This window comes from Equus quagga, chromosome 12 (genome assembly GCF_021613505.1).
Source record: "Equus quagga isolate Etosha38 chromosome 12, UCLA_HA_Equagga_1.0, whole genome shotgun sequence".
Taxonomy (NCBI): Eukaryota; Metazoa; Chordata; class Mammalia; order Perissodactyla; family Equidae; genus Equus; species Equus quagga.
In genome coordinates, this window is record NC_060278.1 from 110,988,815 (window position 1) to 111,014,815 (window position 26,001).

At 54.3% G+C, this 26,001-nt stretch overlaps 2 protein-coding genes across 5 annotated transcripts in view; one reads left to right on the forward strand and one right to left on the reverse strand.

Moving 5' to 3' along the window:
- Nucleotides 1-10,644: 10,644 nt before the first annotated feature.
- YTHDF1 (YTH N6-methyladenosine RNA binding protein F1) lies at nt 10,645-25,995 on the reverse strand. Of its 4 annotated transcripts, none has more exons than XM_046679253.1 (6): nt 25,851-25,995; nt 25,605-25,629; nt 24,561-24,640; nt 15,164-16,684; nt 14,679-14,830; nt 10,645-11,577 (listed from the first exon to the last, which is right to left on the reverse strand). In XM_046679253.1, the coding sequence occupies exons 1-6, from the start codon at nt 25,875-25,877 to the stop codon at nt 11,523-11,525; spliced, it is 1,860 nt and encodes a 619-aa protein (XP_046535209.1). In that variant the 5' UTR covers nt 25,878-25,995; the 3' UTR covers nt 10,645-11,522. The 4 variants fall into 4 exon arrangements, with proteins under 4 accessions (XP_046535209.1, XP_046535211.1, XP_046535212.1 ...); XM_046679254.1 differs by lacking the exon at nt 10,645-11,577 and adding an exon at nt 11,592-12,153; XM_046679255.1 differs by lacking the exon at nt 25,605-25,629.
- The window catches only part of BIRC7 (baculoviral IAP repeat containing 7), a 22,618-nt gene continuing 13,310 nt past the window's right edge, over nt 16,694-26,001 (forward strand). The window contains exon 1 of the mRNA XM_046679257.1: nt 16,694-23,333. The gene's annotated coding sequence lies outside the window, so the exon portion shown is untranslated. The remainder of the gene's footprint in view (nt 23,334-26,001) is intronic.

Consider the following 26,001-nt stretch of genomic DNA (forward strand, 5'->3'; position numbering starts at 1 on the left):
ACAAGGATGGGGCCGGGTGCTGTGCTTGCCCACCTCCCTTTCCTGGGGACCTTGTCCTGACCAGAATGCACCCTGAGTGGTCAGCCAGGCGGGGGCGGAGGGGTCACCTAGAGCTGAGGGCTGGCCCTTGGAACCTTCCCTGGGCTAGTTGGTGTCTGGTAGGGTCACCCAGGAAGAAATTGGGGAGCTCCGTCCTCCTAAAACCTCCCCTAAGGAGGTCAGTGCACCTGCGCCTCAGGCCCCTGGGTGGTCTGCAGCTCTGAGAGTTCTCAGGGCCGCCACTGGGCAGCCTCAGACGCTGTCGCAGTGCAGGGAGCACCACGTGCCGCAGGACAGAGCCCAGACCTCGGCACTGAGCCCAGATCCTGCACTCTGCACCCAACACAGCCCTCAGTGTCCACGCTCAGCCTCCCCCTCCTCACATGCTGCCACACGTCCTCACACAGTTACATGCTGTCACACGCTCCCACGCATACCCATGCTCACACAGCCCACTGAACCCACGCCAGCGGAAGAGCTGGGCCCCTGCCTAGTGCTAACGGCCCCAGCTCCTGGCCAGGCCCGACCCACAGGACACTCCCTGCAGAGGTGCTGGGGAGTCATCCTCAGCAAGCTTGGGCAAGTGCTCAGAACATCCTCCGAGACAGGGCTGGCACCAGCCCCAGAGTGAGGCAAGTGAGGGGACAGGAGCAGAGGCAAGAGACCCCTGCTTGGCCTGCCCAAGGATCCGCCCCTGCGGAGAAGACTTCTCTGCTCTGAGTAAAATCTAAACCACCAAGGTTGGTGCTGCCTGCCCCCAGCCTCCTCCAAAACTCCTCCAGACCTCCCAGCACCGGCCCGCCCCCACGCAGCAGCAGAGAGGGAGGTGCTGCAGGGCCAGGCCGTGGTCAGCCACTCCCCTCACACTCCTGGTCCCCTCGGCCCTGCTCTGACCTCACCTCCTAGTCAGGGCCCCCTCAGTCCAGGCCGTGGCCAGGCCTCTGGCCAGTGTGGAGATTGGAGCTGGGCTCTCCAGGCTGCCTGCCCCCGGCTATCTCCAGCCTGGCCCATAAGCCTGGACACTAGTGGTGGGTGACCCCAGAGAGCACAGACCCTCAGCCCCAGGCACACACCCTGGAGCCTCCACAGGGGCCTCTTGGGCAGGCCAGGAAGAGCGCGCCACCCTCGGGAAAGCAGGAGCTCCCCTCGCACTAGGGCCCTGGCGCTGCATATCCGCACCTGCCTGGACTCTGGCCCACCAGCCTTCTCAGCATCATGTTCCCGGTGGACCTTGTCTTCTCCTCTGCACAAACAGAAGAACAAAATCCATGTGTCTCCTAGGGGTGGACGAGAGGCTGCTCCAGGGAGCTGAGCAGGGCATGTTTTAGGAGGAGAAAGGAAAGGACTCATTTGCATGGCCAGGCGTCACCCCTCCCACCTACGTTCCTACCACCATCCTCACCATCCTCATCCCGGGACAGGCACAGACCACCCCGGCTCCCTTGTGGGGAGTCAGCAGCAGCCAAGACAAGAATGGCCACAAAGATGAGCACACACCTGCCCTTGCCAGGTCTACACTCCACCCCAGCTGGCCAGGCTGATCCCCAAATCCTCCCCACCCAAGGAGCACCCAGCAGGAAGGCAGGGGCTGGGGAACAGGAGCCGGAAGTGCTCAGAAGAGGCCCTCACAGGCCATTTCTGCAGATTCTCTGATAGGGTGGGCCACTAAAAGCCCAGGGTAGCTGAGCCCCCTCCCCTGGCCAGGGGCCAGAAATGGAGCGAGATGGAGACGCACAGCCCCTGGGTAGGTAGCAAGGCTCTGCTCACAGAGGCCAGGCCTCATCTCAGGTCCTCAGCTATGTGCAGCAGGCCGTTTCAGGCTGTGCCAGAGACCTGTGGGCCCCTCCCTTGCCCAGCTCCTCACCTCAGGGGACACACTGCCTCCTGGCAGGGCTTGACCTCAAGGTCACCCCTCAGCAGGGGACACCACTCTGGCCCCAGAGTCCAGTGGACTCAGCATTTCAGCCTGGCCCCAGGGCAGCGCCTCCATACGAGTGTATGCCAGGAGCTCTAGAACTCAGGGGGCACCTGGATTGTCACTGGGTGTTGCTACAGACCCTCGTGCTGAGAGCCCCAAGCCAGGACCAGGACCCGTGACCAGCCCAGGGACGTCCAGCCCTGTGAGCAGAGTCTGCACCCCACAGGAATGGATGGCCAACAAGACGAGGCTTGGGACACTCTCAGCCCCAGGCTGTGCCCTGTTACAGCTCTAAAAGCCCAGTCAACACTCGGCAGTGGGCATGGTGTCTGTAGGGTCAGAACGGGGCTGCTCCACGAAGCACATGCACCAAGCTCAGGTAGAAGCTGCAAGTCCAGCCAGGCAGCACAGACCCCCACTCAGGTGCATGCAGGATGCTGCATGCCTCACCCCATGGAGACCTGGACCTGCGGGCCCACGCCCACCACGCGAGGCTGTCTCAGAGCCGCTGCAGGATTCTGCACCTCGACAGGCCCGGGAGGGACCTCCAGCACTAGACGGGCAGCAGAGGCCAGTCCTGAAGGCCATCTGCATGCACGCGATGGCAGAGGCAGCCCCCTCCCCACTGGGAGAGAGCCCCCTGCCCCAGTACCTCAGACCAGGGGAGCAAGGACCCCCAGACCCACATGGGGTGAGGCCCCCCCACACCTGGATGCTCTCCATTCATTCCTTCAACACACATTTCCGAGCCCTTCGTAGGGGCTGGGCCACAAATCCTGCCAAAATCTGGGCAACCCTGCAGGGCATGGAACCCTGATGGGCAGGGAGAGTACAGGGTTCCTGCACTCCTCCCAGGAACCCTGCTGCACCTGAGTCTAGGACAGAGCAGGAGCATCTTCATCACAGAAGGCAGGAAGTCTCAGGCCTTACCCAATTCTTTCACCTCTCTGTGCCTCTGTTTCTTCTTCTGTGGCTGGAGAGTAAGCTCAGACATGTTCACTCAGTAAACGCGAGCAGTTATCATCACCATCAGCACCATCATTCTCTCTACCATCATCACCATCATCGTCATCTCCACCATCCTCACCATCACCATCATCACCTCTATCATCTCCATTATCATCATCAACCTCAAGATGGGGCCACTCAAACTCCCTCTAGCTGGTCCTGTTTTCACTTCTTTGAAGCAATGAGGGTAGGCCAGCAGAATGAAGAGGATGCAGACCCCCTGGAACTATGGCCACCCAAAGGTCACTCAAAAGACCCATGTGTTCCTAGGAGGGTGACCGCATGCCGAGGACACAGGAGAGGTAGTGATGGGGTGGGACAAAGAGCTGAGAGTTGAGTGGTAAAGTGTGGGGCACTTAGTGACAGACACTGGGTGTGTGACACTCAGGTCCCCAAGCCCCTGGGAAGACAGCTCTCCTCATGCTACGGAGGCCCCTAGCCATCACTGCCCAAGCAGCCTCAGCTGATCTTTAGGCAGTCTCCAATGTCCCTTACCACAGTCCTCCAAAAGGACAGGGGAAGAACTCTGTCTTGGCACACAGATCACATCTCCCCAAGCACGTCACACTCAGAGGAGTGCAGGACCCCTAGGGCAAGCAGTCCTGCCTCCCAGCTTAGAAGGCATAGTGCCATCCCTCTCAGAGCCCACCTACCAAAGACTGGAGAGTGTCCCAAGAGCCCCTAGAAAGGCCTGTTTCCAGCCAAACCCCACTTCCCTCACTGGCAGAGCACCGAGGAGGTGCTCTTCCCCTGTACCCAGAAGGAGGAGAAGGCAGGATTGCCCCCAAGGGTCCTTGTTTCTCTTGGACCATTATTATCTTTACAACTGCCAGTGTTACCAGGGCCCGTGTGTGTGTGTGTGCGTGTGTTCATGTACGTTTGTGCATACATGTGTACATGGGTTGCATGTGTGCACACAATTGGGTGTTTGTGTATGCTCACGTGTGCATCTGTGCATTTATATGTATGTCAGTGTGCCTGTGCATGTGTGTGTGCATGCACAGAGCACAGAGGGCAGCTGGAGAGGAGAGAAGAACCAGCAACCCCTAGACCTCTGGACTCCCAGCCACTCCAAGCTCCAAGTGGAAGGTTCTTCTCCACTCACCCTGCCCCTCTCCAAACAGCCCTTCCGGCCTCAGCTTGATGTCCACCTTCTGGAGGCTTCCCTGACCACCCCAAGGGCAAGTGTTCCCAGGGCACAGGCTCTCCTTGAGGTCATTTCCTTATACCACCCACTCCCTGAAGCTGCCCCAACCTGGAGTCCCTCACTAGCCACCAGGGCTGGTGACTGGCCAGGAGAGGCCGGACCAGAACACATCCCATCAGCTGGGGCTGCTCAAGATCTGCCTTCCTCTCCAGCCAGGTTCTGCCCGCCAGGCGGCGCCCCTCCACAGCCAGTGGGCAGAAAAACTGGACAGAGGCAAGAGCAGAGCTGGCTGCATAGCATGCCCCACCTGGGACCCCAGGCCACTGGGTGTGCACAGGAGCAGGGCCAGCCCCGAGCTTCACTGCCCCCACCCCCGAGCTGCCCTGGAGTCAAGGGATCTACAGGGGACCGTCCCAGTGAGGGTGGGCCATTTGTCTTCTGGTGGCACCCACATTTACTCCCACCCTCCAGTGCCCCTGGCCTCTGTGCAGCCAGGACCCTGAGCCCCAGGAAGTTCCCCAGAAGGCTGGGGCCCTGCCCCTGGCTCTCGAAGGCGGGGACAGATGCGGAGCCTGCTTGGGGCAGGGCCATGGCTGAAGGAAGGAACAGCTCTCAGCGGGCAGCTCAGGCACAGCCCCCTAGCCTCTGGCCTCCTCGCCCACTGTCCTGACCATATCCCTCTCAGACCACGCTCCCGTGCCCTCACCCACTCCCAACCTCCAGATGCAGATGCCCGGCTGCCTACTGCTCTCCTGTTGCTTGCAGCCCAGTGCCCTGTCCCCCCAACCTTCCCTTCCCGCCCAGGTATGGGCTCACCCTCCCGGCCCACTGTCCCAGTGCCTAAGCTGCTCCCCCAACCCCCACCCCCGGCTGCCCCTGCCCCAACTCTGGCCCTGCCTCAGGCTCTCAGCAGCCCTGCAGCCTGGCTCCTCCCACATCCTCCCCTTCTCGGGGAGGCCTACCCCAGCACTGTCCACACCAGCCTTGTCCTTCCTCTCCAGAGATCCTGCAGCAGCAGGCTGCTGTCTGCTCACCCTCAGAATGAGCCCTGTGACCCGTGGGGGTCCTCACCCCCCAGCTGGCCCTGTGGCCCTCAGTAGCAAGGACTGTGTCACCAAGCCCTGTGCCCCTGAAAGCAGACAGTGAGCCGAACCTCAGAGGCTGACTGATTTCCAGGTTCTGGTGACTTTAGGGCTTGGGGGCCTGTGAGAGGCGCTTTGGGTCCCACTTGAAGGAACAAATCTGCACCGAGTGGTGACAGGACTCACACAGCTGCACCAGGAGCAAACCTGGGCAGGTAGGAACCCAGACATCAGTGCTGTGGAGGGGAGAAGGGCAAAAGATGACATCCAGCCAAGCAAGAAGAGGCAGGCCACAGGAACTGGCCACTCACTGGCCAGCCCGTGAGTTGTGGCTGGAAATCGGCCTCTGGCGGGATCGTCCTATGGTGCAGGCATGAGGCACAGAGACCCCGTCCTACCAGGGCCACATCAGAACCTCCACCAGCAGCTGTTCTAACATCTGGGTGCAGTGGTGCTAGCCCCCATGGTGGGGCGCAGATGGCAGCCGGCACTCGGGACACCACTCAGAGGACCGGCCTCCCCAGAGCTGGCAGTCAGTCTCACAGCAAGCAAGGAGACCACCTTGGTTGACCCCCGCAGTGGGAGTGGCCTTGTGGTGCCCGGGCCACCCAAAGAAGCAGTGACCTGCTGAGCGTCCAGGACGGACGAAAGGGGTGTGTTTCTGGTGTCACCACCTCTGCCTCCAGGCCCGGCCCCAGGACCCCTGACCCTCCTCTGCCGGTGGGCACACCCTCCCTCTTTGTATGGCCCAGGGATTAGACCCGCATCCATGGGCCACTGCCCAGGGTTTCTCCGGCCACAAAGATATGCTCATGGTGCACTGCCCTGGGACAGCAATCACCAGCTATCCTCGATATCCTCCACCTCCAGCAGAGGCCATCAAGAAGCCAGCCACCCAGTGGACCCCGCAGGAAGGGGCAGGAGGGGGTGGCATCGACCCTGGGGCCTCCCCACCAGGCCTGTGAGGAGGTGGGGGAGGGGAGGTCAGTGGAGCATGGACTTTGAGGTTTCCTCAAGACACAGGGTGAGCGGCTGGGCTGAGAAGCCTCCCTCTGCCCCTAAATGCATAAAGGACATTGTCATGTTAATGACCAAACTGGAATCAGATGGCTCGTTGGTAAGTGTCACCATCGTGTCACATTCACTGAAGAGCCTGATGCGCTGTGATCAAATACACGCCAGGGTGTCTGTGTGAGAGATCCATGGCAGACCTCAAATGGTGCAGAAAACACACACACACATGCACACACATATGTAACATGCACACACGCACATGCACACGTGCACACACAGTAAGCAAATGGGGCAAAATTTTAACAAAAGCAAATCTAGGAAAAAGGTATTCTCCGTACTATTCTTATTCTTCCAGCTTTTCTGTAAATTTGACACTATTTCCAAATTAAAAGTTTGAGAACAAGGACTGTGCCCTCCTCACCAGCCCCCCTCCTAACCCCCCCCACAACGTGCCTCTGTAGAGCTTCTCCTGACCTCAGGCCAAGCACGCCTCTCCAGGGAACCCAGGACCTCTCCAGAGCGGGGATGTCCACACCGAGTGCAGAGGCTTTGGCTCCCCACCTCCCGGTGCCTCAGCCCCATCCCCAGTGTGTGCCAGGCCTCCCAAGACAGTCAGGTGGGAGTGACGCCTCCCCACCGTGGAGCAGCTCCCCCCAGGGACCTGGATGTTCTTGGAGCTCATGAAGCCCACCCTCCCGACCTCTCTACCTAGACTGAGAAAAGGTGCCCGCTCCCTTCTCAGGCTCCCACCAAGACACAGTGCCAAGCTGGCCATGCCTGCCAACCCCTCCCGCCAGCCCCTACAGATGCCCATGCCTATCACTAACCCAATCCAAGCAGACTGACAGTTTGGACAGAAGAGACGGCGTCGGGTCTCCTCCTGCCCGACACCTGGGGGGTGGGAGGGGCACTGTCTGGGCTGGACGCCGGCCCCAGGACAGATCTCGCCCAGAAGCACTGCGCCCTGGACCTCCATTGTGGCTAAGTCAAGACCTGGGGAGAGCAGTTCTCCCCTCAACCTACAGAAAGCCCCACATTTCCGAGGCAGTGAAGCAGGGCTGAGGTGACGTGGTGCCCCTGTCCTCATAACAGGGGCCACCCACTGTCCCCTCATCTCCCTCCCCCTCACAGACTCCCAGGGTGCAGAGGGCAGAAATCGCCTCCCAGGTCGTCAGCCGGCAACAGCCCAGAACTGTCCATGGTGAGTGGTTGTGCCATTCCCTACCTGGAGGAGGTTCTCCTGTAGCCTCCCGGCTCCTGCACCCACACCGAGCCAGCACGGCCCTCAGGGCTCCTGCGTTCTACGTCTGTCAGGACGGGTGGCCTGCACCTGGCAGGAATGTCCTCTACCCAGGAGCATGGCACTTGGGTGCTTGGGTCCACCCTTGCTTAGGACAACACAGCCTCTGGCACCTCTTCGGAGCCTTTCTGCTTACAGCTGACATGCTGAGCTCCTGAGGCCTCAGAGCCGAGGAGCCGGGGTCAGTCTCACACTGGTAGCACTTGGCATCTGTGTATGAGTGCCCCGGATGTTGCCCGTGTGCCTGGAGCTCTGGCTAGCTGTTGACAGAGGTTGGTCATCCTTTGATTCCAGGTTGACTGGACATTAGGGGGCGTGACCACAGACACCCCTGTAGGTGATCCAGAGTGCGGTCGTGGGAGGCCTCGTGACCCTGCCAGAGCCAGAGGACTTCAGATTTGTTCTGAGACCTGGACACCTGGTGCCACCACAGGTGCCAACAGGTTAGGGCACCTCTCTGGTCACTCCTGGAGCCGCCCTTCAGGAAGGCCACTTCTCAGAGGTGAAGCCTGGCCCAGCACTGGCTCTCCCCACTTGAGCAGGAGGCCATCTGTGCCTGCCGCAGGAAGGAGGCGTCTCAACAGTCACCTCCCAGCATGCGGCCACTCTCCCTGTCGCATCTAGGCCTGGACCCTCTCCCCAGGGTCCTTTCCAATAACGATGAACTCTGAGAGAAGACACTCCACTGGGTGTTCCTTTAGCTCAAAAAATTTCACCACGTGACTCTCAATAGAATTATTATAGAAAAATACGATGCAGGATGATTCAAATACCTTTTCTAACACACTGGTTTCAGGAAAAAAAACTGAACACGCAAATCTCAAAAGCAACTCCAGGCTGCAGAAGGAGCAGTTGCACGGGGCAGGTGCACGGAGAGCGGGAAGGGAAGCAGTGAGTTATCCACACACAGCTGGAAAGGCCCAGGCAGACTCCACTGGCAGCCCGCATAGCTCACCAGAACAGGCACGTGGAGCACGCCACTCTCTGCTGAGGGCCAGGGAACCAGGCTAGTAGCCTGGTCACGGGCCCGGGTCACAGCTGCCCTCGTCCTATCAGAGGAAAGAGGAGTTCCTCAATCCTAGACAGTGGGGAGCCTGTGGGAGCAGATCCCAGCCGAGGGAGAAGCCCCAGGAGCCTCAGCCAGCATTCTCCACGCTTCTCTCACTGGACAGCTTAACGCCTGGCGCAGAACAGCTGCCTGCAAACCCAGCCAGGGATCCAAGGGCAGCCCACAAGGAGGCTGTTTGCACAACTACAATCAGACCCTCCAAGGAAACTTCTAGAGCCAGAGGGACCTCAAAAAGCACGTCAGACTAACAGAACTCATTATGGAACTAAGGATCCTAACACGGTGTGCTTCGGGTGGGACAGAGGGAAGAGGGAAGAAGGCTGACGCTTTTGGATTTCCGGGGGAAATAATAACAAGCAGCCCTTTATAAGCAAAGCCTGACACCTGTTAACATTCTGTGAAGTCCCTCTGGTTCTTCCACACCACAACCTAGTCTTCCCTTCCTCACATGCGCTTGGTTCCTTGAGACCAGGCACAGGAGTGCCAGGATGCAAGCAAGGCAGTCCGACTCTGCTCTGAGTTGGCAGGACTGGGAGGACGCATTCAGAGTAGGTGACATTTAACGACTGGCTACAGAGGCCAGTCAGTAACTGATCCCATTGGACAAAATGAGCCGCTGTCCCAGCCTCTGCTCCTTGGTAACGGGCACATGGCCCTTCCCCTCCGCCCCCCATGAAAGCCCTCACCCTGTTGTTCTGACTCACTGAGAGGTGGGACATCCTCTGTATCGTGCACTGCCTCTCAGTGTATGGCTCAGCCGATCATTACAAGCCAGGAATCAATTAGCTCCCAAGGGAGCCCAGAGACCACACACGTGTCAGAAAACTGGCAAACAGGAGGGAATGAACACTCGGGGGCTAAAACGCACTTCCCAAAACAAAATCACAGCAGCCATTTTGAGTAAATGTGGAGCTACGTTTTCACCGGCAGAATACCCACCAGAGGGAGGACAAACATCCCTTTGACCTGTTGGAGTACAGGGCATTTTCCTGTTTGTTTTGGCATTTCCTCATACCAAGGCCATGTTCTGGAAGGTGCCTGGGACAGTGCATGAGGGCATCTCCTGGGATGATGCTCATGTTCTATATCTTTATCTGCACCTCAGACTTGTCAAAACTCCGCAGGTGTACACTCAAGGTTTGTGCATGTTTGTAAATTCTACCCCCAAGGGAAAACAAGCCATGAACAAACATTAAACTCTTACTGAATGCACACGGAACTGCTTGGAGGGAGTGTACTGGTCTCTGCAGCGTGAGATAAAATGGACTGAAGAATGGATGGAGGAAGGAGACGGGGGAGAGAGCAAGTCAGGAGCTGGCAGTGCAAGCCGCTCACAGAATTCTTGCAACTTCGCTGTCTGAAAAGGCCTAAAATGTTGGGGACTATAAATTCTGAGTTATCTAACAGGATTCCTCTAGATAAAGTTCCTCTATCTTTTCCAGACTATAGCAAGGGGTGAGTGAAGTCACACTATAATATACAGTCTGAGGGCATTGTTGGCTCCCCTGCAGCAGAGACAAGAGGGAGAACCTCAGAGGCTAAGAAACACACTGGCGCTTTTGGACAGTGGCCCTTTAACTGGTTCTACAGTTAAAAACATTAACCTATAAGACAGGGCTGAAGAATGAAACGACACCAGACTTGCTAAATACGTCTTGTTTATTAAGGCTTGTATTCTCCTAGAGGAAAAGTTATCCCATGTCTTCCGTGACTCCACACAGGCAGTAACAGTTCAGAGGAAGAGACACGTTCTAAATACAAGTCTAAGTAATACAGCTTAAACTTTAACTCAGAGGGTCTTTTGGAGTAAATAGTTTTCAGAAGGTATCTGCTCTCTAAACAGTAAGATCCTCTACAATGGGCACGTGCAGATTCGGTGTGCGAGAGCGACAGGCATGAGCACCATTTTCATGCTTAAACTCAGACTCCAGGTGGTGGCGAGTTCTTCAACGGTCCCTCATTCCACAAAACATGACAGCAAATTCAGTTTCTAAAAGGTTTTTTGTTTGTTTTTTGCTTTTTTTTTACCCATTCAACAGGAAAAGGAAATTAGACACACACGGTGAAATTTACAATCGGTGGCATCATCCATCGCACTGTCTGTACTATCAGATCCTACATTAAAGCTCACATTATTGGTATAAAAACTTAAAACAGCATTAGGATTCTCAAGTGAAGGAAAAGGGGGAATTAAAATGATCTGCACACAACAAGGGACACCTGAACACTGACCCCATGCCCTGCGCAGGCTGGGTCCTGTCATCATCCCACCGGATCAAAGGGCAGAGCAGTGAGAGATGAAGCGGCTGCTCTGGATGCTGAGACTGCAGGAGACACGTTCCAAGGAAACAGCATGTTCACCAAATTTGAAACACTAAAATTCTTCTGTCTAGTAGAAAAATCAAACTGGTAGGGTAGCATTTTAGATAACAGATAATAAAAATGGCAAACCAGCCAAACAAGGTGATCCTCAACCTGGTGATTTCAGCATTTTGAAGAGAAGTATTTTAACAGATATGCTACATGACAAAACGACTCATGGTTTATGTTCACTGTAAAGCAAAAAAGGGTGAGAAATGAGAAGTCTCACATAAGGATGTTAAATGACAATATAAGAACATAATTTCTGCCAAAATAAAAACAAAAACTTTGGGATGATTTAGGTTTTTTGTTTTGCTTTTTTTTGTTTGTAAGGATACTATATTTCACATTAGGTCAGTCTGAGTGACAAGCTGACAAAACATACTCCTTTATTAGTGAGTTCTACAATGCTATAATACACAGAAAAATACAATGAGTGCAGATCCGTCTGGGCAGAAATGAACTAGAGGTGAAGATGTGCTCGCCGAGCCTGCGCAGGAGGACAGTGCACAGGAGGACAGCTGGGGCCGACGCCAGGAGACAGCACCAAGCACACTGTTCTGAAACTGTTTCTCAGTCAAATGTTAGAACATATAAGAAACTGGTTTGTCCTTATTGTTTGTTTCGATTCTGTCGTTCCTGTAAAAAGAAAGAGAAAAAAACTGTAACATGTTGAGTGAACGTGCCTCACAAATTCCCTCAAAGTGAGGTCCCAGGCCGCCCTGTGGGCTGTGGCCGTAGATTTGGACCCCTGCTCCCCAGAGACCGGCCACGCCAGCACGTAGTACTTCCCTCTACCACAGCAGCTCCCAGCTTCAGGGTCTTGGCCACACAGGTTGGCCTCTGACAACCGCCTATCCGCAGCATCCACCTGTTTTTAGGCCGGGCTCCTCTGGCCAGGTTTGTTTCCGATCATAAAAAGAACCATCTTTCCCAGAGTATGTCTGACAAGCCTGTGACTCACAGCTGAATCTCCCCCCGAGTCTCCCTACCTGGCTTCTCACTAGTCGAGTCAGAAGGCATTTCAGTCTTTCTTTACAATGCTGCAACTGAATTCAGCTCGAGACACGGAAACGTCAGTTGTAGAAGGAGCCACACACTGATGAGCATCTCCCTGCACATGCAGCCTCAGCCTACCTGTTTCTACCAAGACGTAGTAAAGGACACCATCATGCAGGGCTGGTCGATGGCACAATTCCCAAACGGACCAGATTACTAGAGATTTAAAGCATAAGGTAACAAATTGAACCCCTCTCTTTTGCTAAAAATGGACTGAATGTGTCTTCTGGTTAATAAAACACACCAGCTCTCTCCCCCAGATCACCCAGGGCAAGGTGCTCCTCCGAAGCACCTATGGTGCTTTTTAAACGTGGCTCCCCATCCTGAAAAAGCTCCAGGGCATCTGGATCAACAAGCTGTGTAGACAGCCACTACTCTGAGCAACATCATCTCTTCCTTACCCCGAGTTCAAAAGCTGGAAAAATTAAGAACTCCGCATTTTGCATTCTCTTAAAAAAAAATCACAGGTCCTACTCCTCCCAGAGAGGAGATGCTAATCTTTCCTGAGTTCCAAATGGCTGCTGCTGACGCAACTCAGATGTGGACAGCCACCCAGCGCCTGGGCTCCCTTCAGCCATTATAAATAACTACTAAGTTCACCACATGCTCTTTAAAAAAATACTATTACTCATGAAACTGTTAAATACTCTCTTCTCAAAAAACAAACCAACTTAAGAAAGGAAGTACAGCTCATTCTTCAGAGCAAACATCCCAGGAAAGGCTGGTTCTTCACATTCTCCCTTCACCTGGTTTTCCGCTGAGCCGCGTGTGTCTGTGCAGAGGACGCTGGGCCGCGGCCGGGGCCAGGGCTGAGGCGGCATGAGGAACTCCCCCACTTGACTCTCACTGTCATTCAAAACCTGCACTATTTTAAGCACCCAAAGGAGAGACTATTGCCAGATTAAAACCCACAACCTTAAGGACCTGGTCTGACACGGCTGCTGCTAAGTTAGTGCCTCCTGAGGGAATCAGCACATTCTCAGACTGACAGTGAGGCGCATGGCAGTACAGCCATCCTGCAAAATGTCAACCACATTTTACTTTCTAAACGCTGACATACTTTTACACTGATCACTTGAAAACAATGGAGTCCAACTCTACAAAGGATAAACCGAAGGTGTGTGTGCTCCCAGGCATCTTGGGAGAGTCTCCCATGCAAGCCACCCGGGCAGCCTCCCCAGCGAGCTCGAGTTTGTAAAGGAGTCCCTTCCTGACCTCAGCTCTGCACACTTCACTCCTAATACACCAGATCCCTCCCTGCAAATGCTGAGGGAGAAAATACTAGAAACCCCAAGATCCAGATTCCGATTCCTGAATGAACTGACAACCACGGAGCCCAGAGCACTCTGGTGGAAGTTTCTGGGGCCCAGGCCAAGAACCACCTACATTCCTCGCCACAGCCCAGTGCACTCGAAGGAGATCCGAAATCCTAGCAGAACATTAACAAGTCAGGGTTCTTACCTGTCACTTGCAATAACAAGAATTAACATAACCTTAATACATAAGGGCCAAAGGCTTTTCAGGTGGCTAACCCGTGGTTTGGGAGTCTGTCCTATGACGCTTGGCCTCACCTCCAGAGCACTCCTCGAGAGGGCAGGAGCAGTGCCCAGAAAAGCATCACAGGAAAGCTCAACTGCGGCTGTTCTGGGAGAACTTCAAAGCTCTTTGAGCTCCCTGGAGGAAGAGCGTGCAGAGCCGAGGGCCCCATGGGTCTGACATGGGCAGGGGCCCCATGGACACCACCACCCGGAGACTCACTTCCCAAAGCCAAACAGCTAACACGGCCACCTAAGGACCTAGTTGCTACAATGCAAGTTTTAGGACACTACAACCTTAACACCAACCAGGTTAGGTGCAGAGATTTATCCTTAAGCTCGTGATAACCTTCGGAACCCAGTGAGCTTAGGAAAAGACCCAGGTATTACTGTACTTAAGAGCAACGACAGACACACACACACACACAGCCAGCGACCAGCTTAAAGTCAACTGAAGACCTCAAGTTTCATGACCAATGATCTCTGTTCCAGCCCTGTAAATTCAGCAATTATTTTATTTCATACCTAAGAGAGCTAAAATACAGAATTTCAGTAACTGGAATAAACGACAAGCCCTTCTCTTTTCCACATAAAAGTTAAAGAGAGACAAACTGTTTTCACAGTTGTGCAAACCCTAAGTTGTCACAGTCTGTGTAACTTTCACAACTGTTCATAATACCGTGCATTATCTCTGTGCTCCATATCTACATGCCCTTCTGCTAAAAATGCTTCAGGACATCTGAAGCTCACAGATGAGTAATGCTATTATTTAATACAGAGGACTGACAAAGCATTAAAAACCCATCTATTATCAACTGACACTTCATGAAGGGAAGGACATTTTAATACCAAAAGAGCAGAAGAAAATCTCAGGTTGAATTCTCTCGAACCAAGCAGCTTTACAAAGTACATTACACTGTCCTTATTTTTCCCACTTCTGGGCCAGCTTATGGGCACTGGAGCCCCATTCTACAGAGCAGACAGATTCACTCCAGTCTCTGGGAAGCTCTCTGTGGTTTAACAGGAAATTAGGACCCTCTCAAGAGACCAGACTCAAGGTTTTCGCTGTTGGTTCTACGTGCTCATATTTACAGTTACAAAATGTCCGCATTCCAAACCTCCCCCTCTTCCCCCGGAGCTTCCCACCTGCTGAGGGCAGTGCCCTGGGAGGCCCTCGGCGGGTGGGCGCCCCAGCCCCCAGGCCACGGCCTGCAGCTCCAGCAGCCTGGCTTGTCTACCCCAGCGCCATAGGACACTTCTAAATGTTTCTGAGTTGACAAAGACGAGGAAGCACTCTTCTAGGAAAGACCACAATTCACAAAGAAAAAAGAGTAAATTAATTACCCTCAACTTCTTTGAATTTGTGCACTGTGGTCTCATCGTTACGCTTCCTAAAACTTGAAAAGGATCAAAGGTGACGTAGTGATGCCCACTCCAATGTCACCCCTGGTGACCACACTCGGGGAAGCCCAGGTGACACTGCCTGTACCCTCTGTGAGGGGGCCACCCTATCCGCGGCCACTGGGAACTGCGGTCCGGGCCCCAGGCAGGGACCACTGGCTTTCGACCGTGGCTCTCGATCCCGGCCAACGCCCCAGTCTCAAGCACGTGTCCGGGAAAGGCAGACTCACCTTGCGCACCACTTCCTCCTCCTCCTGGCGCTTCTCATAGTGAGAAAAGTCGTCGAAGATGGAGGTTGTGTGCTTGTAGGAAGCGATGATTTTCAGCACTTGCTTTGCTTTTTCTAAGGGCACCTCCTGGGTGTCCCGGGAGTTTGTGACCGGCTTGTTGTCGTTATTCTCCAGTCTGATGTGTCGCAGCTGGTTATTGGGCACGTCCTTCACAAAAATCCACTTCACGTCAAACTTGCCCTTCCACTTGTCCTGAGACCAGACGCCAGCACTCGTGCCGTAGTCCACAGGCGACTTCATCTCAGCCACCCCGCAGAAGTGCCCGCTCCCATTGACGCTGAAGAGCAGGTAGACGGGCCCCTTGCTGCTCATGGAGCGGAAGGCACCGTCCAGGCGCTTGTTGCCGTGCTCCGTGCTACACCAAATGGAGTACTTAATGGAGCGGTGAATGTCATCCTCGGAGTAGCTCTTTATTATGAACACACGTCCGCTTTTAAGATTCCAGTCAAACTCTTTAGGATTATAGCTGTGGGCAGCCTTCAGTTTCTCAAGGACGGGGTGGGATTCCACACTCGAGGCAGAATTAGGCTGGGTATTTCCAGGAGAGTTACTATCACCGCCAGTTCCTCCGCTCTGCCCGAACGCCGCGTTTCTGTTGCGAGGGGCGACCCAGCGGGTTTGGGGTGGCTGCTGAGGGCTCTGATACTGTGGCTGGGCCAAAGGGGGAGGCTGAACGGGAAGAGGCTGCACAACCGGCTGGGGCTGTGGGGCAGCCTGGGGGGAAGGCGCCCGCTGGGCAGCTGGGGCCTTGGGCACAGGCCCCTTGTTATCCCACGTGCCAATGTCCATGTTATGCTTTATAGGCGGAGGGGGCAGCGTGCCCCCAATTACAGGTCCACTCTTGGCTTTCATTTTCGGTTGTGGTTTTGCCGGCTTGCTGGCAATGGCAGCCCAAGAGGTTGGCTTTGAAACTGGCATATTTATATTGGTCCCACCATTGCCAGAAAGGACACCAGTCATTGCCACACTGCTGACGACTGACCCTACCGTTTTGACTGCAGAGGTTGTGACATCCCCAATCTTCAGGCCCACCATGCCCTGTTCCAGGCTGTTCATTCCAGGGGCCTTGTTGAGGGTGTCACTGTGAAAGCCCGTCTGCCCGTCCACGATCGTGCCGCCCAGGGAGCTGGGTGGGTAGGTGTAGCTGCTCCCGTAGGCTGAACTCTGAGCCTGCTGCCCCTGAGACCCACTCGTCCCCCAGGCTGAGAAGGCAGGGTTTTCGGGGAAAAAATTAAACCTGTGCTGATAGATGTTGTTCCCCAAGCCCCCAGGCTGCCCAAAAACAGCATCGTGCATAAAATGATGGTCTCCGTTACTGAGCTGTCCGTAGGTGGTGAGGTATGGGATCGGAGGGTCCCCTCCAGTAGACCATGGCGCCTCGTTGAGGGAATAAGGAAATCCAATGGACGGTGGGTAATAACTGGACAGGTAGGGGTCAGCCATGGAGGGGTAACTGTTACTCTGCGGAAACAAGCATGTGACGAGTTAGTTTTCACGACACGGGAATACAATGAAAATGACAACCACCTCCTGCTTAAGTGCAGGGTGATCAGAAACAAGATTTATACAGCACTGGTCATCACGTCCAACAGGAAAGCTAAGATGGCTGAGAACACAGCAAAGTGAGAGAAATTAATAACAAATAAATCCAGGGGGTCATCGCCAAACACAAAGCACATCTCCAATGATTCAGACTCAAGTGAAGTGAATGAGCTCAGCCACGCCAGAACTGGCTGGATGGCAACCTACTCAGCAATCCCTTCAAGAAGCCATCCATTTAAAGGAACCCAGGGTGTGGAATGAACCTCTGGTCCCACTGGCAATCATGCTTATGGTGGACACTGACAGCATGGGCAGCACATTGGAAAATGAGCGCAGCTTTAAAGAGGCAGGAAGCTATTTCTAACAGCAAGCTGGGGTGTTTAGGGCTACAGGGTGGTTTGCCCCACAAACTGATTTCAAGCTGATTGCTCACGGACTTCCCACCTCATCAGGAACCCCCTTTCCCACTCTTGACTCACAGGCTTCCATACCACCTGTCAAGAGCCACTTCAGAGGCCCCTTGCACATGCCTTTCCTGACAGCCCACCCCCCCACCTCTGAGTCCAAAGGGGTCTTGCTACCTCACATCCCCATGGCATGTGAGCCCCCCATCTCCAGGCTCTAGGAGTGGGCCTCGCAGCGTGGGGGCTCTGGCTGGCTCCAGCTCCTTCACCACGAGTAAGCCTCCCACTCTGCTCTCTGGGCTGGAGGAGCCCTCACTTCAGGCTCCAGCCTCACCTGGGCTCCCTTACTGAGAATACACCTCTCTGTGGCGGCTGGAACCTCAGAGAGAGGGTTTAAAGTGGCTGGACTGCAAGGTAGCAGCGCCCGGCAGAGAACACAACTGCAGCAGGGCCTTGTCTAAGGCACCTCCAGAAAGCTGCCCAGGGCGGGAACTGAGTCCCGGGCTCAGGAGTTCTGGGAAGGCATCTCCTTGCAAAGAGACCTGGGGGTCTGGTCAGAACTGCTACCGTCTGAGGTAACTTAAATGCGCCCCTGGGGAGTAGGAACAGGGTGCGGGGTGCTGAGGAGCAGGAATGTGGGGTGAGGAGGCTTCCCACCCAGGGCAGCTTCTCTGAGAGCGGAAAGGCTGTGAAGACAACCAAGAGTGGGGGCAAACGAGACGTCCTCCAGTCTGGGAGGCCCTTTTCTGATTCCTTCATAGTCCCCATCCTCTCCCTGTCTCCCAGATAACCAGAAAGTTCCACACGGAGAGCACTGGCTACAGACCTCCTCCCTGGCTGCAGAGAGTGGCTGGTGTCCTGAGTGCAACCTCTAGTCTCGATACCTGAGAAGGGAACTGGGCTGAAGCAGCCAGGGAGGGTCTGGAAAGCCAGATGACATTGCAGCTCTGTTTCCCTGGAATGAGATGGGCAGTAACTCTGCGCCCCCCAGAAGACCCAGTGAAGAGCAGGCCGGTCCCTCAGCACATCCCAGCCCAACAAGTGACCACGGGGACAAGGGGGACCCAGCCACCTGGCCACCAGTTTCCACTGCCACCTCCTGCCTCCCTGTCCCATCCTAGGATTCTTGGGGCTTCAGGAATCAGATTGCCTTCCTGTTGGCTGCTCCACTAGACAGTAGGCTATTCCAGAATCACCTTTTAAAATGCAGAAACAATGCTCCCTACACCAAAAAGTCTTTGACATTCTCAGGGAATTAACAACAAAGACAACAAATGGGTACCATCAATGTTCTCTAAGCATGGGAATGGCTCGAGCTACCTTCCCTTAAAGGATTTCAGTGACTCTGGCCCCTTCAGTGTAACCTCTCCCTCAATTTGCCTCCACCCAATCTGGGCCCTCAGGGCAGCCTCTCCAGTGGGCCAGAGACAGGAGGGAGGGCAAATCAGTGGGAGGTTTGGGCAGAGGACTTGCTCTGCTCTGCAAGGGGCAGCCCCAGGGGCTTAAGCCTCTGACCTTGGTGCCCAAGAAGGTTCAAGAGGACAATGGAGATGGTCCTGCCAGAGGGAGGCCAGCCCTCCTTCTCCTGTCAGCTGGTGCACTCTCCTTAGCAAGGCTGTGTTCACATCAAGGCATTCTGCCTCACCCGCAAGGAGGACACATGGGAGAAAAGAAGACCTAAGTGGCTGTGTGGCATTCCAAACACTTGGCCACAAAAACAACCAGAGCAACGGGACGGTGGCCACAGAGCGCTGTGCTCCACACAAGAACCCCCAGGGCCAGCTCCTCACTTTCAACTGACACTTAAGCCTTGATCTTAACAGGACCGAATTTAGGAGATGAGATGACATGCATTATGTTAACCGTTTAACATCCCTCAAAATCCATCTCGAGTACTACTGTTACATGGAGAAACCTAGCATCCGAGTAACATGGGCACCACTCTGCGGATGGGTGGTACTCAGCTGCTTCCAGCTAGGACTGCCTGGGGAAAGATGGGGCAACCATGGCATCACCTGGACCTCCACCTCCAGTCACAGGTAAGACCAAGGCCACAGGCGTCTGGGGGAGGCAGGGGCCGGTGGCCTGGCAGTGGCAGCCCTGGGAGGACCTTACCCCTCTCCTCCTGGGATCTGTCAGTGTGGGCAGGTCACTATGAGGTGAGCACTGGGAAAGCTGCAGCTTACTGAAATGTCGTACAACTTAACACTTAAATCCACACGACAAAAGGAATGGAGACATCTCCCTTCGAGTTCCCAGATGAAGAAGGTGTGCTTTAGGAAGAGCTTCCTCAGAAGTGGCTGCAGGCCTACCAGGGGCTGTCCCCATGTGCACCAGGTCCCACCCCACACTGCCATTCTTGGGGTCCTTCTCAGCACAGGGCTCAGAGTCACCGGAGTCATAACACAGGGAGAGCTGGGCTGTGAACCAGCCCTGCCCAACTCCTCCGCACGCTGTCCACCCTCAGCGGGCCACACGGCAGGCTGCGTGTGGTGACCTCGAGCGCAGGGAGCCCGATTTCCATTTTTACCCCGATCTTACTGGCAGCCTATTTCCTACTACATCTGTTATACTTCCTTCAACTCAGAAAGAAAAGCAGCAAATTAATTTGCAAAGCTCTGAAATAGTCATTTTGCACAGTAAGAAACCCTGGTGAGGTCACCCCTCTGCAGCTGGGCTGCAGTCTGCAGCTCACACCCTCCTTTCTTGCGCTGTGAGGGAAGCGGTTCTGGTCAGCCTGTCGGTCACAGCCTGTTGTGCATGGGGAACTGTTCAGGCCTGAACTCACAGCGCAACTAAAACCAAACTTACTTCCAATGTGAACTGCAGTGCAACCCCCAACTGAAGATGCAGAGCCTGGGCTGCCTGTGGAACACAGGGAGCCTCTCAGGACTCTGTCCTCCCTGTACCCTGGGCTGGCAGGCACAGCTCAGCACCCTCACTAAGAACTGCTTTCCAGACCAGAGGCGCTGCAGCCCAAATGCTCCTTGGTGTGGCTCGTGTGACATCAAACAAGCGCCCCAGGTAGTCCCTGTGCAGCCAAGGTGATGACTATGAAAGCTTGCTTACCAGGGATATGCAGGCATAAACCCAAGTGATGAAAATGAATTCTGAGCTCTCTGAGCAGACTAATACCTCTGAGCAGTGAAAGGAGCAGCACAGAGCGAATCCTCTTAAGGACACGGCACTACACCACCCCTGATGAACGCTTGTGCGTGCGAGCCTGCTGATTACAGCCTGCGGCATAACAGAGGGCCTCGGGAGGGCAGGCTCATAGGTCTTCAAGGCAAGATCAGTCCAGTGAGGTTGGAAAAGACATCCCCAAACGCTGGACTCTTAGGGTGCCTCCATGGGACTAAGTTAAAAAGGATCAACAAAGTGAGCGCTGCAAATAAAATCAATGCCAAATGCGAAGTGACCATCATCCCAGGTCATTTTCTTTGAAAAACCAGAGTAAGACACAATAAAGTCATCAATCTATTTAGAATTAAGAGTTTTTCATACTAAAATTTAACCACATAAAAAAAAAAACTCATTCTGAATGATCAGAACCATTTACTTTAAAGTTGAAATATTTGCTTGCTAATTCGTTTTTGGGAGAAGAAAGGAATCTGAAATTACTCAAATGCTTTAAGTTTCACAAACAATAAAGTGACTCAGCCATTAAAGTGAGTGACCAAGAGAAGGGAGGGAGAAAGCGAAAGGACCCTTCAAAAGCCCAAGGTAAACAGAACACTTTTGGAGTATGTTGAGAGGCATTTACTTAAAAAGGGGGAAAAAAAAAAAAAGACTAAATGATGTAAAAAGGAAAATGCTGGGGCAATTATGAAAACGGTGACAAAGTGACACAGACTCCTGGGAAACTGGCTCTGAGTCCAGGCCCGCACCACTGTTCCTGGGAGATGCAGAGGTAGCTGCCGGCTCTTCACGTGCTCAAGGCTGCGGTTTCAGCCCCTCAGCTGGTGAGGTCATATGCAAGAGCGCAGTTTTTCTAACATCCACAGAATTTCTGCTTTTGTTTCATGCCTCGAGGCTCGTACTTTGAGCAACGTGACAACAAGAAGTATGTTAAGATTCCACTGGGTCTTGCTAGCTGCATTTTGTGATGGCAAGTCCCTACTGCGTGGGCACCATCGCTGTGTTTTAAGGAAGTTCAGTCTCTAGATGCAACTGTAAGAAACCTATGGCAGGCCAATGCCAGTGTTCTTTGCTGACCCCTCAGTTGGCCCCAGGCCCACCAGGACCGCCCAGTGCAGCAATAAGCTATGTGCCGAGTTTCTCCACGGCTCTTTGCACAGAACGGACACCCTGACAAGGCATCAATTTAGCCTGGCTTTTGGCTGGCAGGTGAAAAACCCCAAAGATGACAGAAACGCAGGGTGACAGCTGAGCGCAATTTTCAAGACGAGCTTGCCTTTAAACTGAAACATCTCTCGAGGCCAGACAGAAGCTCCTTGCAAACAGAGTAAAGAGGTACAAATTTCAACTTAACCACATAAGACAACATTTGAGAAATGGTATACACAAGGTACTCGAAGAGACGGCACTCGAAAGCCCACGGCATCCTAAACTCATAAAACACACCGGTTTTACTGGTCAGCACTTCAAGCGGCTCTGCTCCACGTGGAACGCATTCCTCGTGTCAGAGACCCTGACCAGCAGGCAGCTTTCTGAAAGAACACTTCAGAATAGGCGTAAACGATCAGCACTGGAGCCTGAAACACGAACATTTATAAGTCTTTCTTACAAAGCGGATGCTTCCTATTACAGTTTGAACACAACTGAACTATTTAAGAGGAAAAACGAAAGAAGTTTACTTTTATTCCTTTCTGTGCCTGTCAGTTGTGACCGGGCAAAGGGATGAGTCTGGTGACAACTGAGCCCTCCACGTGCAGCCGCAGATGCCCTTGGGGACCTCCCTCAGTGCCCACACCAAACTCAAAGGCTCTGTCCTTGAAACTCTGAGTAGGAACTTCTCTGGGTCATTCAGAAAACAGTGACCCAGGAAAGCAGGAAGGCCCTGAGGGCACAGTCAGGACCGGACCGCCAGCCACCAGAGCCACCCAGGGCCCTTACCCAGAACTCTTCACCCAGAGCCCCTCGCCCCCCATGCTTTCCTTTCCCCCCTCATTCCCAAAAAGCTGACAACTGTGTATTTCGAGTCACAGAGAGAGATCCAGAGCTGCCACACCAGGATCTCCCAGGGTGACCGGGAAGGACCGCGCACACCAGAACCGCCCACCCCGAGGGCAAGGGTCCCGCCTGGCACACTACACAAACTAACCTAACGGGAGGGGCTGGAAGGGGCGTGCAGAATGGAGGCCTCACAAAACAGAAAGCCATAGGAGCCTCCGCGCAGCGACTACAAACCACGTCTACATTAAAAAAACATTTCCACAGGCTGATGGCTCCATCCACCATCCTTTCTGTGGTGACGGCTCACAGGTGTGCATGTGTCCAAGGGACAGTCGCTCAGGAAGCGTCCCACTCAACACGTGCAGGTCCCACAGGTCAGCAGCACCTCAGGAAGTACTCAGTGCACTGCCAGACGCTGTGCGCTTACTGCTTCCATGCTAATTTACTCACTGGCAGCCTAGCTGGACATCCCGGCATGTCCTCAATCTGAGAACTGGGGACCAAAACGCAAGAGAGAACCCTTCTAAACAGGAATCTTTGCCAGCAGAGTCCAAATCTAGGAGCAGCAACAATTCCCAGGCCACACTGCACGGTGGCCCACGTGAGGGAACGCGTGACCAGTGCCAGGACAGAAGGAGCCTTGGGGCACGCAGGGGAGAGAAGCACCGCGCCCCGTCAGTCAGGAGCCACAAACTGGCTCCACCTCCCAAACAAGGGCCTCTCTGGTCTTTAGTTTCTTCACTTACAAAACGAAAGGACCAGGAAAGTGAGGACGTGAGAGCTCTCCTGTGTCGCGTTTCCCACACTCTAACATTTGGGCGTTGCTGGAAAACCTGCCCTCAATCAGGAGCAGGAGCTCACGCTCACACGCCGGGCTGATTCACCATCATGCAAGGTGAAGGGGCTGTTTAAGGCTGTTCGCTGGCAGCATCAACCGACAACGGTCTTTCCACACGGTTCCCCCCGGACTCCACTGACATCAGATCATCTACTCCATTCTCGGTGAGAAAGATCAGCCTCGAGCTAACGTGAGTACGAATCTTCCCCTACTTTGTCCGTGGGACGCCTGCACAGCATGGCTGGTGAGTGGAGCAGGTCCACACCCAGGATCTAACCCTACGAACACCAGGCTGCCGACAGGGAACACACAGAAGTTTAACCACTCGGCCACGGGGCCAGCCCTTCACCTACTCCATTTTTAAAGAAATCCTCCCGAGTGACACAAAAGCTCCTACTTTATAAAAATATATTTGAAGTGGAGTGAAGCAAACTCCCTGTTTTCGTTAAAATTCAATACACAATACTGCTATATTATTCAAGTCATGTAAGAAAAAACCAGATAGTCAAAAAAATAAGTCCATTTAACGTCCTGCCATCACCTCTGGTGGAAAGGCCATCAGCGAGGCCGGGTCAGCTCTACTCCACAGCACCTTGTCCTGCCCAGAGGAGGCGCAGAGGCTCAGTGCCCCCTGTACAGGGTCTCCCAGGTCCCTCAGCTTCTCACTTGCCAGAGCAATAGAAAGAAGGAGAACAGAAAGGTTCTAAGAAACCCTAAGATGCTTTAGAGAAGAACAGATTAGGAAAAAAAGAGGCAGACTAGCTTTACCGCCCCCCAGGGAAGCGGCAATGCCTGGTTTCACTCTAGAGCAAACATGGAGAGTGCCTGTTGAGAGGGGTGGACACTGTGCTTGAACCTGAATCCAGTGAGCCTCGTGGTTTGAATCAGGGCAGCTCAGTCCCCAGGACACACCTGCCTGGACATTTCTGGTTGTCAGATGGGGGGACAGGGGGTGCAGTTACTAATGGCACCCAGTGGATGAGGGTCAGGAAAGCTGCTAAACATCCTACGACGCACAGGACAGCCACGAAACAAAGAACGTTTCAGTCCAAAAAGCCCATAGTAGCAAGGGAGAGAAACTCTGAAACACCCGAGGAAACAGCACAGCTGCAACACCCTGTCTCAGATGCCAGCCTCCCAACAATCCTATGAGGAATCACCACTACCTGTTTTACAGAAAAGGAAACTGAGGCACAGAGAAAGCAAGCCAGCTGAGAAAGTGTCACACAGCCAGTGGTGGAGTTAAGATTTGAACTCAAGGCCAGAGTCAGGCTCCAGAGCCCAGCTCCTAGCTGCTCTTCCAGACCACAATTCCAATCGTTCCGAGCTAAAAATAAAGTCAGAAATATGGCAGTAGAGGTGTATTAGAAAATTCAACCAAACTAATGTAAAAATACACTTTGAACAATGAACTCACCTGGTTAGATTGTCCAGAAAGGTAGGGCTCAAAGTCATTGTCATGAACCGCGTCCTTCTGATGCAAAGAACCATTTTGTGCTGGAACAAGAAGTTGCAAAACATTAAATTTAAAAAAATTACTTTTAAGTATTTTAAGTTTTAATTTGTCACAATTTAATTTAATCATAATCAATTAAGAACCTAAAGTCTATGCCAGCCAATTTCTAGTAAAAACTGCTTTTATTTTAAAGTAGACACAATCAGTATAGAACTGATATTTACACGACTAATCAGAATATCGACGCAAAATCTAGGTTACGTTTTTGGTAAAGATTTAATCATAACTTGGTAAATGTGGACAGAATAAAGGTACAAACACAACGACACGAGGAACTTGTGGCTGGGTTTTGGGGAGGACGATGTGCGCTGGGAAGACCTGTGCCTGCCAATAGAGGGGGGCTCCCCAAGGCCGGACGGCAGCGTGGGGGACAGCGGGCCGGGAAGCTCGGCGCTCAGGGGCCTCCGAGCTCGCCGCCTCCGGCTGCCCACTATCCTCCACTGTCACAGGGCCGGGCCTTCCCCAGTCTCAGAACACGGTGAGCCGTCTTCGGTTACACCCGAGTAACACACACGGGTTACAACAGTCCTCCGAGTAAACATGAAATGTCACCTACGGCTTCTCACAAGAGTGAGTTTTTTGGGTTCACCCCGAGACAACAAGGGCTGCAACCCCCGGGGTGTGGGGCCTGCCCCTCACGCGTGGGCGGACAGGCTGGTCACCAGCCCCGGAGCCTCCTCCCATTCCCCGCGCAGACCAAGCACGCGGCGGGGGAAGGGCATCGCCCGAACCACCCACTGAGTTAGTACTTCTCAAAAGTCCCGTTTCCGACCCGTCAAATCTCCGCAAACATCACAACCCAGGCTTATCTCCAGAAGCCGAGGGAGGAAGTTTCCGCTTCCAGCGGCCGCTTCCTAGACCTTCTCCCCGCCCGGGGGCCGCCGTCCCGGGGCCCTTGCCTCCTCCTCCGCCCCGGGGCCTGCGCGACGCCCCCACTTCGCTCACCTTTATTATCCTGTCCTTTTGTTCTCTGCACCGCCGCCGGCCGGGACGCGCGAGCAGACAGACCCGGGGAAAGGGGAGCACAAAGTTAACCACCAGGACGCCTCCCCGGCGGGCGGGCGGGGGCGGCGCCGCCACACGCGACCCCGGCCCTGCCCGCGACCCCGCCCCCCAGCCCCGCGACCCCGGCCCCCAGCCCCGTGACCCCGGCCCGCGACCCCGGCCCCGCGACCCCGGCCCGGTCCCTACCTGGGGGTCCACGCTGGTGGCCGACATGCTTCATGAACAGCCCGGCGCGGCGCGGGGCCGGGGCGCCCGGCGGCTCGGGCCTTTCCGCGGCCGGGCCTGTCACCGCGCTCTCGCGGCCCCGGGCCCGCCGCCTCCTCCCCGGGCGCCGGCC

What these genes read in the sequence shown, in the direction of transcription:
- YTHDF1 (XM_046679253.1), bottom strand. Translation starts at nt 25,877, where the DNA reads ATGTCGGCCACCAGCGTGGACCCCCAG. An exon ending in AAAAGGACAGGATAATAAAG is followed by an intron (nt 24,641 to 25,604) that starts GTGAGCGAAGTG and finishes TTCTTGTTCCAG; the next exon opens with CACAAAATGGTTCTTTGCAT. An exon ending in AGGAGGAAGTGGTGCGCAAG is followed by an intron (nt 14,831 to 15,163) that starts GTGAGTCTGCCT and finishes GGTCTTTCCTAG; the next exon opens with AAGAGTGCTTCCTCGTCTTT.